Genomic DNA, 11,996 nt, shown 5'->3' on the forward strand with positions numbered 1-11,996 from the left:
TATATATATATATATATATATATATATAGAGAGAGAGAGAGAGAGAGAGAGAGAGAGAGGGAGGGGGGGGGGGATTGGAATTATTTGTGAAACTTGTTTGCAATTTGTTAATAATTTAATACCTTATGGTTTATAGTGCGGTTTTGTATTGAGTTGTTTTAATAATAATGTAAAGTAAAGAGAAGGAAGGGGAAATGAAGTAGAAAATAGGGAGTGAAAATGGGGCCATAATCTGAGAAGACCTTTCGACACCCCTTATGGGAGCATTAATAATACCCATTTATTGCTGCTCCTCTTCCATTGCCATTGCCTTACAGACTGTTCTCATTTGGCATTGCCTCCATTTTTAGCCTTCTCCTTCCCCACGCATATCATTGAATACATATGCATATTCATGCTCTATAACCTTGCTTGCTTGCTTTCTTAGACCCAATTAGAATATATTTATTTGTACATTATGGATTCTTACTATTTTCTTTACTGTTGCCTATAACATTTGATCGTGGTTCAAGTGCGGAGAGATTGGAACTTAGGTACCCATCATCATTCATGTTTCAATACTTCGAATACACTTTCCATCCGCTTGTGTCTTAAACAATTGAATTATACTTAAATCATACTTTGGACTCCATGCATTTTTAGTTATTGTTTTTGTTAGTCATCGGCCAAATCACTAAAGTTGGATAAAGAAAGAATGTTCTTCCAAAACGAGCAGTGAAACTAATAGAATAGTTTCAAGCAATGGATATAATCGAAAGCATAATCAATCTCATATTATCTCAAATGATCATAACTAAACATTAAAAAAAGAATACACATACATGTATATAATGAAAATTGACTTTGATGGGGGAATAGACTTTGAAAATGGGCGGTGGCAGAAGCGCAGAGCTGCTTGTTTGCGAAGACCACAGACCAAAGACCAGGAAGACCAGGAAGACCAGAAAGAGGTAGGCTGAGGCTCTGACTTGACTCGCCAACATTATAATAAATGCAAAAATAGCTTCAAGTCAACTTCGCTTCTTCCACCATTCCAATTCTTTTGTGTTCTTTTCCTTGAAAGAAAAAATGGCCACTTTTATTCCTCTGAAATGGTGGCAGATTCCTTCAAGCATGACCGCATGATCTTCACAAGCTGTACACGACGCATCAACGCAAAGTTGCATACCCTGTGGTGGCATCACAGATAACTTAATTATTTACTTCTCAACTGTGACTCTGGCAGGGTTGAAAGATGAACTTAAAAGTAGATGTTTACCTCATTAATTTTAGCAGTTGACCACTCGCCTGTAATAGTGAGCTGAGTGAGTTCGTAACGAGATGGCATACAAGTTATCATCAAACTTCCCTCTTCGTACTTTTCCTCTTCCAACATAGGATCAATAAGAAGATTCTTCCCAAAACAGCTCTGGTTGACAGATGAGAGTAACTGTATAAGAACTTAAAAATAATGAATTATGAGTGCATTATGTTGGAATCCGAATGCATACCACAGAAACTGAGGCAACAAGATCGTAAAGCATAATCCCTGCATCAGCAAGAGCAAGACTAGCACATGATATTACAACCGGAAGGTCACCTGCCACAACAAAATGTCAATATTAGAGAAAAGGTAACCTTACTTCCATGCTTTAGTTTACATAAAAAGTATAAAATCTGAAGGTACTGAACCAAGCCTACTGCTAGCAGATATTGTCCTTTTTGAGCTTTCCCTCAAGGTTTAAAAACGCGTTTGCTAGGGAAAGATTTTCACATCCTTGTAAAGAATGTTTCATTCTCCTTCCCAACCGATGTGGGATCTCACAATCCACCTCCCTTTGGGGCCCAATGTCCTCGCTGACACTCGTTCCCTTCTCCAATCGATGTGGGAAGGAGAACGAAACATTCTTTATAAGGGTGTGGAAACCTCTTCCTAGCAGATGCGTTTTAAAACCTTGAGGGGAAGCCCAAAGAGAACAATATCTGCTAGTAGTGGCTTGGGTCGTTACATGCAGAGAGCTAAAGAGAAAACTAGTCAGTTCTATCTCCAAAGTGATGCCAACAAGCATAAAATTTGCCTCATGGATACCTTAATGTGAAACCTATTGCTAACAAGTAGTTAAGTGACCCAAAATAAGTTACCAACAAGCTCCATAGCATTATGAGCTCTTTGTTAGAAACCACGAATCTCCACAATGATATAATATTGTCTACTTTGAGCACAAGCTCTCATGATTTTAATTTAGGCTTTCCCAAAAGGTCTTGTACTAATGGAGATCTATTCCTTACTTATAAACTCATGATCAACCCCTTAATTAGCCAATATAGGACTCCCTCCCAACAATCCTCAACAGTCTTATAATGTTCTACGGCAAAATTGAATAACAAATCAATGGTACTCCCAGGTGAGAGTAACCTAGAATACTTTGTGTTCGTGTTCGTCAGCCAATATCTAAACGATTACTATCCATCTAAAAAAATCTTAAACTTACAGCCTCCAGATTCCAACACCAAGGCAAATACATCAACAGTTGTCTTGGGGAACATCTCCAGTATTATTGCCCCTTCCAAAGCTTTATGCAGCATTGAAGAGAACTCCTTGTTTTCTGATCCCTAACAAATGAAGTTCATACAAAATCAGATAATCATGATCATAAGAGTATGATGTATAACATATATACAATGAGAGTGGTATCCTTCACACCTGACCCCGAACTGGAGTCAAAAATGTTGTATAACTGACACTACAATTCAGCCGGCCAATATCACTGTACATCATTGCTTTCTTACTTTCTCTAGGGCCAAAACTGATGCAAAGAACGCAGAATATGAATAAAGAAGGGGGAAAGCTCTTAATTCATGCACAAAAAGCTGCAAAGTGGCAAAAGATTTGAATGATAAAAGGAAAAGCATCAAAGTTCATGTAGGTTAGGGCGTTGGTATTCAAGCTCATCAGCAAAGAGAAGGATAGTTGGGGTAGGTTGTAAGCTAGAACTTACACAGAAACAATGACCTTGGTATTACCAAACTCTGCATAAGCTGAACCTGAAGCAGCATTTACAGCACCAGTCCTGAAAACTGCATGTGAATGATAAAATCCTCATTTTCTGAAGTCAATGACTATGATTAACTACGAACTATACTGAACCAAGCCTCCAAGGATGAACCTTTCAATAAGACTTTGATGGAGACTACACATTTTAAACCACAAGGATAAACTGATTGAGAACGACAAGCTGATACTAGCAGCAATTAGAAACTAGAGTTTTCTAGCAAGATAATTAGAAGCTGCAGCTAAACATACATTAAAAGAAACAATAACCTAAGGCTAATTATGTGGAAAAGCGAACAGCAAATGAGAAAAATAGAAACGGGCAGGAAGGACATACAAGCAGGACGACACTGGTGGAAGCCTCGGCCATCTGGGCGAACCCAATCGACGTCGTCGCTTCTGAAGATGGGTGGCCTGGTTTTGTGGGTAGTAGGAGACGGAGAATACGTAGTCGTAGCAGGTGTCGCTTTCTTCGCCATTCAGAGTGCCAATGACTCCGTCGATAAATTTGAAGGCTCCGCCATAAATTTCCTGAGGTTTGTCACACGATGAAGTGCTTCACTACCTCTTTCGTATTCATAAACACTATAAAGGTAATTTCAACAAAAACTCGCAATGTAAATCAGAATTTAGCGTTCAAAAATCCAAAAAAAAGATCATACCTGCCGCCGTCGGCAAAAATAAACAGATTGAAACAGTCCCGCTGTGTGGAGAAGGCCGAGGATCCAAATTTGGTCTAAATTTTACAAATAAATAACTAATATCCTTAATCTTTTTTTTAAACAATTTTTTTAAAAAAAATAAAAAATAAAAAAATATTCTTGCCATTATTACTCTGTTTCAGAACTACACTAGAAAGTTTAGATATGATCTAAGTTTTTTTTAGATAAAATATAAGGATGAATGATATTTTTATTAATGTAGTGAAATAAATACACAAATGGTATTTCCAAATAACGAATCCTAACGACAACGATTAACCCACCCACGTCAAAAACAAAAAGAATAGTATAAAATCAAATAAACCAATAGAAGAACCATGAAGAAAATGAAAAAACAAAGCATTGGGAATTGCAGAGCCATTTCAGCTCATTTCAGCTTCAAACCTCATATGTCACTACAATTTACCGCGGAGATGGCGGCTGCAGTGCTCTCACCAGGAAAGAGTGAGTGGGAATCAGTGTTCTTTGAGATGGCGGCCCCCCCAATATCATGGTCCGAGAACGAGTCACCATATCCACCATTGATGGCGTTTGATAACTCTGCACTGCGCTTCCCATGTCCACTGAATCCCCTCTCGCAGTTGCTCTCTGCCATGAATGCGAGCTCAATCCCGACAGCATATATGCTCTTCCAGATGCCTCGTACATATGCTTCGTCGCCATTCTTTCCTTCATTTCCTTCAGCTCGGCGCAAAGAGCCGCACATAATTGGTCACTACCTCGACCAGATGCTGATTCAGACACGGTTCTATAACAATTGTCCAACAAAGACACTGCACCAGCTAAATCACCTCGTTCCGCAGCAACTCTAGCCTCCGATATCGCCTCTGCCGCTCGGAATCTATTTCGTTGCCTGTCTACTTCTAATGACACTGCTTGTTCCCCTACTCTGTCTAGCCTCTGTATTTGAACCTCACGTACCTCGTCCAAAGTGATTAGCTCTTTGGTGATGGGGTTCTTGTAAACGCATTTAACCTTTAGCAATGGCATCTCACCTTCAGATTCATCAACTGGAATGTTGAGTGTCAACAAAAAGTCCCTCTCTTCTTTGGCATATAAGTCCCCAAAGTGTACGGTGGCACGTCTTGCACGTTCTGTGATACTGGCTTGGTAACTTCCTGCTTGTATTGAACCAAGCTGCAGACTTGGGTGAATGCATCTTGCTTCAACCTGCAGATCCTGCACCACCACGCTCAAGAGGCCACCGATGCACTGAGCGAATGCATCCTGGATTGTGCTTTCGTTTTCTATAACTGAAAATGTGCCCCCAGATGCGTTGGAAATCATATGCGCTGTCACGGGATCATGGTCTGCACCGACTCCAAACGTATGCACCGGTATCTGCTGCATTCCAGAATGGTTATTGCGAAGAATTGAAACTGGAAGGAGGGACTCGTAATCTATTTGAGGACGAGCACTACTAGAACCATTGAAAGTATATGTATCCTGCCCATCAGACAACATTATAATGCTAGCAACAGGGTTCTTCAACTTGCGGTCAACCAACACCTTGGCACCTTTCTTCAAGCCTTCAGCAATGTTTGTCCCACCGTTTGATGATAGAGAATTAACAGCCCGCAATGCCTGCTGTCGTCCAACGTCAGTCATTCGAGAAAGCGGGAAAAGACGATGAGCGGTTGAGGAGAATGATATGACCGAAAGCCGATCAGAAGGGCTGAGATTCTGGATCACAAAACCCATAGCACGTTTGAGCAGGGTAAGCTTCGTACCTGCCATACTGCCACTAACATCAAGCACTGTTACCAGATCAACTGGTGCACGAGAAGGTTGATTCAATAGAGGCAATGCAGCCTGGCTTCTAGAGTTATTTTGTGTTGCAATGGAGAAAGGAGCCTTGACATGGACTAACACAGAGAAGTGATCACGAGAAACTGATCTTGGAACAGCTGAAATTTCAGTGTACGTTTTGACCTCTACTTTATCAGTGCAACTATGAACAGCGGCACCATCATTAGATGTGTTTCTCTCGGTGGCATGAGGTTGTTGATCTAAAGCTTCATCATCATCATAAGCTACTGGTTCAGAACCATGAAAAAGAGAGGAGATCTGTCTACCGGTATTGGAGCGAGGAGAAGTCATCTGTCGAACCATAGCCATCCATGGATCATCTGGGGCCAAGCCAACTGGGTTGGTTCTGGGGCTAGCGCAATCCGAAGTGGAAATCTGGAAAGGAATTTCTTTCCATTTCGCTCTGCAAACAGGGCAAATTTGGCTCCCATGCTTTACATTTGAGGCAATGCAATGGAAATGGAAAGAGTGAGAACACTCTGCAGTGAAAATAGCATGCCCATTCCCTGCTTTCATGGTGATCAAGCATATTGCACAGGTCCTCTGCAATTGGAAAGAACATTCAATCAAATGGGCAAGTCCAAATGCAAATAAGTGCCATAACTAACTCCAAAGTACTGCCTAATATGATCAGATTTCCCAGAGTCGACAAGATCCTTCTTGGCCAGCATTAAGATGCATTATAGTTTTAACACTTCGCAGATTATGCTGAAAAGAACAAAGGGTTCTTCCACTTGATCAAACGATTAGAACATAGCAAAAGAAAGATAATAACATAAACAGTAAGAAACAGAACCCAACAAGGAATAGCCTTCTTCCACAAATCACAACTAAGTTCTAATAAATCCAATCGTACCCCACACGAATAACGAAAGAGGCAACAATATTTCGAAATGGGATAAAACCAGAAAACACCAATAGCCTCCGTCCGTCGAAAGAAGGGTTTGTATTTCTGTAAGACATAAATATTCTCTGATAAAGTGCAAAACTAAACCATTATGTAAAGTTTTCTTGAAAACCCACAATTGAAAGGATCAGTAAGAATCCGTCGTAGATATTTTATGAAAAAACTGATCGAATACAAAAAGAACAATCATAGGAAGAGTATTCAAAACAACCTACAATCAAAAACCAAAAGAGTAACAAGATTTCAAAAGAAGATAACACAACCACCAAACAAAATTGAATTGAAATAGGCAATTAATCGATAATTCCAATAACGAGAAATAGAATCATTACCCTAGGAGACCTTGATCCGCTTTTGGATACACGGGAACTAGACGAAGAATGAATCGGCGAAGATTGGCGGCAATTTGAAGCACTACCCATCGGAGAAACAGCCTCGGAGGACATGGGAGCAACATTACTAGACGGCGTCGAATCCCCAGCAACACGAGGAAGATGGAGACACATACGAGTCCCAAAAGCCATCTTGAGTTTCTTCCACGTACCGGTCATTGTGTAGTGGTGGGTTCAGAGAAATGGCAATCTGTATAGAGAGAAAGCCATGCGAGAAGTAGAAGAAAGAAGCAGGAGGCGCAATGTAGAAGAAGGGAGAAGCGGTGGTCCAGAGAGAAATTTGCAGAGAAGATATAAGGGAAGGAAGGGGATTGAATCGGCGTTCTGAGTTCAGGGGAGGAGGTAAAAGAGGAAGAGCAGCCTTTTTTGCTATTTTATTTCCTTTTCTGTTGCCGAGGACTTAAATACTTAGCCCTTTCGCTTTTTTATTTATTTCTGTAATTGCCATTCTTTTATTATTATTATTCTTATTATTATTATTATTATTATTATTATATTATATTATATTATACTTTGCCTATTGATTTTTTTATTATTATTTCTGTAATTGACACGATTTGGGCTATATGTTGATGGTAGGCTTGACCCAAATTAGATATCCTAAGTTTCCGGGGATAACAATATGAGCCACCAAATTTTAATTTGTGTTTTAAATGATAAATATATATTTAATTTGAATGGTATAAGTTAATATTTAATATATTAAATATAAAATACAAACATTATAATTAATTTAATATTAAATATAATATATTTATTGTATTTAATGATTTGAATTATTATATATAAATATATATTTGAAATTTAAATTTGATTCAAATTGGTTTAATATATATTACAGGCTAAATTAATTAAACAAAAATATGTAAACTTTAGTAATTTGTATGAAACTATGATTAAATTTTTACAATTTTTAATAATATTTTAAACGTTTAATTGTTATTTTTGGATGAACATCTTATTTTTCTTCAAAGATATCTTTATTTTTTTTAATTAAAAATATCTTGATTATTAATATTTTTTTTCAAAATATTTAAAAAATATTTTTGAATTTTATGATCCTAACTTTTAAAAAAAATATCCATAAACTTTTACAAATCGTATTAACCCGCACTCTTATAAAAGAATACAAATAAAAATTATTTGTCAATATATAAACAAAATAATCTAATTATTTGTATCAATTACTTGTATTAAAGTACGGAACATAAAAAATATTTTATTTTTTTAAAAATTCGAAGATATTAATGTTAATTTTGAAAGTCAATAAGTATTTTTAAGACACATTCTATTCACGTATTAATGATAAAGATATTTTTTAAATTAAAAAAATTAGGGTATTTCAGAAATTGTTAGAAAATTTAATTAAACATTTTTGAAATTTTTTGAAACCGTTTTTATTTAAAACAGAGTATTTTTATTTATTATTTTTTTGTTAACCCATTTAATTGTGCTGTGTAAAAGAAATAAAATTTATGGTGGATATAAATATTAGTTACAATAAATCCGACTTAAAATTTTGAAATTTGAAAATCTTATGTATATTTAAGTTGGTGTAATCTTCTAATTTTTAAAATATATTAAATATGTCCGTCAATATTGTTGTTTACTTTAAACGTGTGAATGTTTTTAAAAATTATTTATTTAATTACCTAAACTATATCATCTAAATAAAATTTATAAAATAGATAAACAAGATTATTCACCTTAATTATTTGGAATATAATTTGTATATTTAAACATTTTTACTAAGCTCTTTATTATTATAATTATATTTTTCAATTGATTACATAATAATAATAATAATTTGAAACGTGCACATATTTATAAATTGAATACTAATTTCATTTTTAAAAAGTCATCCTTTATTGCCATAAATAATTTAAATAATACTGGGGACTGTCTTCTGTATGTACACATATACATAATCTTAACAATATGGCAATATCCATTATAATTTTTTAATTTTTTAATTTATTTAGTGGATAATGTTACTGTCGTGGAACCGGTAGACAAAAACAGGCGGTTGACGTTATTTCATCATTTGTTTATTTTTTTTTTAAGATACAACATTTGTTTTATTATCCACAAAGTCTTTAAATTTTTTATTATCTGAGATGCATATAGTAAAATATAGAGGGTTGAAAAAAACCAATAATTAGAAAATGGTGTTAGAACTGAAACATGCTAAAGTGACGGAAACGACAGACATAGTTTTTACATATACACTCAGTCTATCAACTTTTTTGGAAATGATACAAAAAAAGATATTTTTGGTCACAAAATTGGATAATTCTTGGAATTATCAATTATGCAAAAATAGTAGTAATAATATAATTCTGTTCCAAACCTATAGTATTTTAATATTGCTGTGTTTATGTAATTTTATAAATCTTTAAATAATAGATCATAAACTAAATTTGAAAATGACAAAATGTCAATAGCTAAATTTAATAATAAAACGTGACTATATAAATATCGTTTTACTTTCATACAAATAATAGTTTGATGTTGACATGTGTGTGTGTATATATATATATATATATATATTGAAGTAGACCTGCTAAGAGTTTACCACACACCAATTTCTTCCCCCAGAAAAACCTTCATCTTCATTCCTTTATGTGTATAACGAAAATGGCACTCCATGTTGCAGAGATTGAATCAAATCCTCCCCTCTCGCGATCCTCGCGATCTAAAACTTCAACATCTAAACTCTCCGATGCAAATTCGTCTACCTCTTCCCCTTGCAAGGATTCCGAATTCATATTCTCCAATTCCACCATCAAGTTTTCTTCAGGTTCCTTTTCTAGCCTTCACGAATCTCTTCCTGAATCTCCTCGCATCTTTGATTTCTCTGAAATCAACGCAGCCACTAATCAGTTTCTGAACAAGCGATTCTCTGCCGCATCCTCCACGCCTTCATGGCGTTGCACGCTTCGTGGTAAGGATGTCATGATCTTCCAACGCAAGTTTCATCGCAAAATAAAGCTCCAGGAATTCAAAGATCGCTTCTACGAGATTTGTCGAAGTCACCACACGAGTATAATCGAACTTCTTGGCGCTTCAATTTCTGGAGAATATCTCTACTTGGTTTACAATTTTGTAAATGGAGCGAATCTCTCCGATTGTTTGAGAAATTCCAGAAGCCCTAATTTCACTGTTTTATCCACTTGGATTTCCAGAATGCAAGTCGCTACAGATTTGGCGCAAGGCCTCGATTATATCCACAACAAATCAGGACTAAACATAAGCCTATCGCATAATCACATAAAGAGTAGCAGTATTCTAGTAACAGAGCCTTCGTTTAACGCTAGGATTTGTCACTTCGGTGCAGCGCAGCTCTGTAATGAGGTTGATTGGAACAAAACAGTTGAAAAACCGACGAATTCGAGGTGTAATGGCGAAATTTCTACGGATTCAATGAAGAAAGTGCAGATAAAAGGGGTTAGAGGATACATGGCACCGGAGTATAAATCCAGCGGCGTAGCAACTCCAATGACCGACGTGTATGCGTTCGGCGTGGTGATTTTAGAGCTATTGTCTGGAGAGGAGCCTTTGAAGTTCAAATTTAACAGAAGAAAAGGCAATTTCGTTAGGGTTTCTTTGATCGAGAGCGCCATGGCAGTCATCGAAGGAGATAATGACGAGGAGCCTCGAGGCGGTGTAGCCCTAGAAGTAGGAGGAAGGTTGAGAAGGTGGGTGGACCGTAGGTTAAAGGACTCTTTTCCGATACACGTGGCGGAGAAGGTCATGCGATTGGCTATATATTGTGTTGACGTGGATCCATCTAAGCGCCCTAATATGGCTCACGTGGCAAGCAAGATTTCCAAGCTGTATTTAGAATCGAGAATTTGGTCAAATAATCGGGCAATTCCGGCCGGGTCGTCGGTTTCTCTAGCTCCTCGCTGAACCAGCTTGATATTGATGTAACTCAAAAGTTTGATTAATTTCTAGTTAAAATTTAAATAAATTTAGAATTACATCATTGCATTCGTCATCAAGTTGACTAAATAAAACAATTCAATGAATATCAACTACCGATTATAATCTTTAATTGCTTATAAACACATCTAATTACAGAAACTCCTTAAAAAATAGATTAGAAATATCCACATTAGACTTTTAATTTATTTAGAAGACATTATCTACACCGATATGTTTATGGTAAAATCATTGCTTAATTGCTCTTCCTCATCTAATCACCTAGTCTATCAAGAGGACCAACCCAAAAACTAGTCAACCCAAATAATCAATTCATAGGTGTGGGGCGGTGAAGATGTGGCCATCTAGGCCCAATGAGAACTGCAAGGAAAGAATCATACAAACTCAGGAGGTTCGTTATATCCGTGGGACCCATCTCACCTGGGAGGAGGAGGAGATTCTCTATTTAGACAGAAATTTATTTAGAGAGAGAGAGTTATATTCCTCGTTCCTATCCTCATCAATTCACTACACCACCGCTCTTAATATAAATATATGTTTAACGTGTTTTTTTAAATATATTAAAGTGTTGAAATTAACTATACGGTAGATTTTTTTAATTGATAAATAATATCACATTTTTATAACACATGAAAATGGGCTGGTTTGATAGAATAGTTTGAATGCAAGTAAATTTCTAATATTAATATTTTTTCTTTTAGGAAATGAGTGGTAAATTAAATGGCATGGGTATAGTCATAGGACATTATTATTGTTTATACAATTATTACCACCGTCCTTCCTTGTCGGTCTAAAAGCACAAACGCTAGCCTCTTTCCACTGACTGGGCTTCTTCTTGCCTAGGCCCAACTCAAATCTAATCCACCTGGTCCTTAATTTAATAATATTATACATACCCACCAAAATAAACATAATATTATATTCAACATAAGGTGAGTAGTTATTTATTTATTATTTTTATCATTTGTATTCCAAATAAACATAACTTGGTAATTGATATATCTTCATTTTCTAAAAACAAAATTAAAATTTTATAATGCTTATTAAGATCTATAAATTAAGTTATTTTAGACAACACACCAACAAAATAAAATAATAGATATAATATAGTAAAACTCGGTGGAAAATATAATTAGCTGGAAATTTCGAAAAAAGGAATTAAAAAAAATAAAGATGTTTGTCATGTTTTG

General features: G+C 36.0%; 2 protein-coding genes and 1 pseudogene across 3 annotated transcripts; 1 reads left to right on the plus strand and 2 right to left on the minus strand.

Annotated features, from left to right (window-relative positions):
• Positions 1 to 749: 749 nt before the first annotated feature.
• LOC111490687 lies at positions 750 to 3,525 on the minus strand (annotated as a pseudogene).
• On the minus strand, positions 3,506 to 7,235 carry LOC111490682. 2 transcript variants are annotated; one of them, XR_002719603.1, is made up of 4 exons: positions 6,802 to 7,235; positions 4,138 to 6,105; positions 3,694 to 3,767; positions 3,506 to 3,562 (listed from the first exon to the last, which is right to left on the minus strand). XR_002719603.1 is itself a non-coding variant. In XM_023139226.1 (2 exons), exons 1-2 carry the CDS (start codon positions 7,018 to 7,020, stop codon positions 4,156 to 4,158), a joined length of 2,169 nt encoding a protein of 722 aa, XP_022994994.1. In that variant the 5' UTR covers positions 7,021 to 7,235; the 3' UTR covers positions 3,926 to 4,155. The 2 variants fall into 2 exon arrangements, 1 of the variants encoding a protein (XP_022994994.1); XM_023139226.1 differs by lacking the exons at positions 3,506 to 3,562; positions 3,694 to 3,767 and having other exon boundaries at positions 3,926 to 6,105.
• A 2,163-nt stretch (positions 7,236 to 9,398) lies between these two features.
• Positions 9,399 to 10,793, plus strand: LOC111490684 (lysM domain receptor-like kinase 3). The gene has a single exon (XM_023139229.1). It carries the CDS (start codon positions 9,484 to 9,486, stop codon positions 10,771 to 10,773), a length of 1,290 nt encoding a protein of 429 aa, XP_022994997.1. The 5' UTR covers positions 9,399 to 9,483; the 3' UTR covers positions 10,774 to 10,793.
• Positions 10,794 to 11,996: the final 1,203 nt, after the last annotated feature.

The sequence above is a fragment of the Cucurbita maxima genome, unplaced genomic scaffold, assembly GCF_002738345.1.
Source record: "Cucurbita maxima cultivar Rimu unplaced genomic scaffold, Cmax_1.0 Cma_Scf00016, whole genome shotgun sequence".
In the NCBI taxonomy this organism is placed as follows: Eukaryota; Viridiplantae; Streptophyta; class Magnoliopsida; order Cucurbitales; family Cucurbitaceae; genus Cucurbita; species Cucurbita maxima.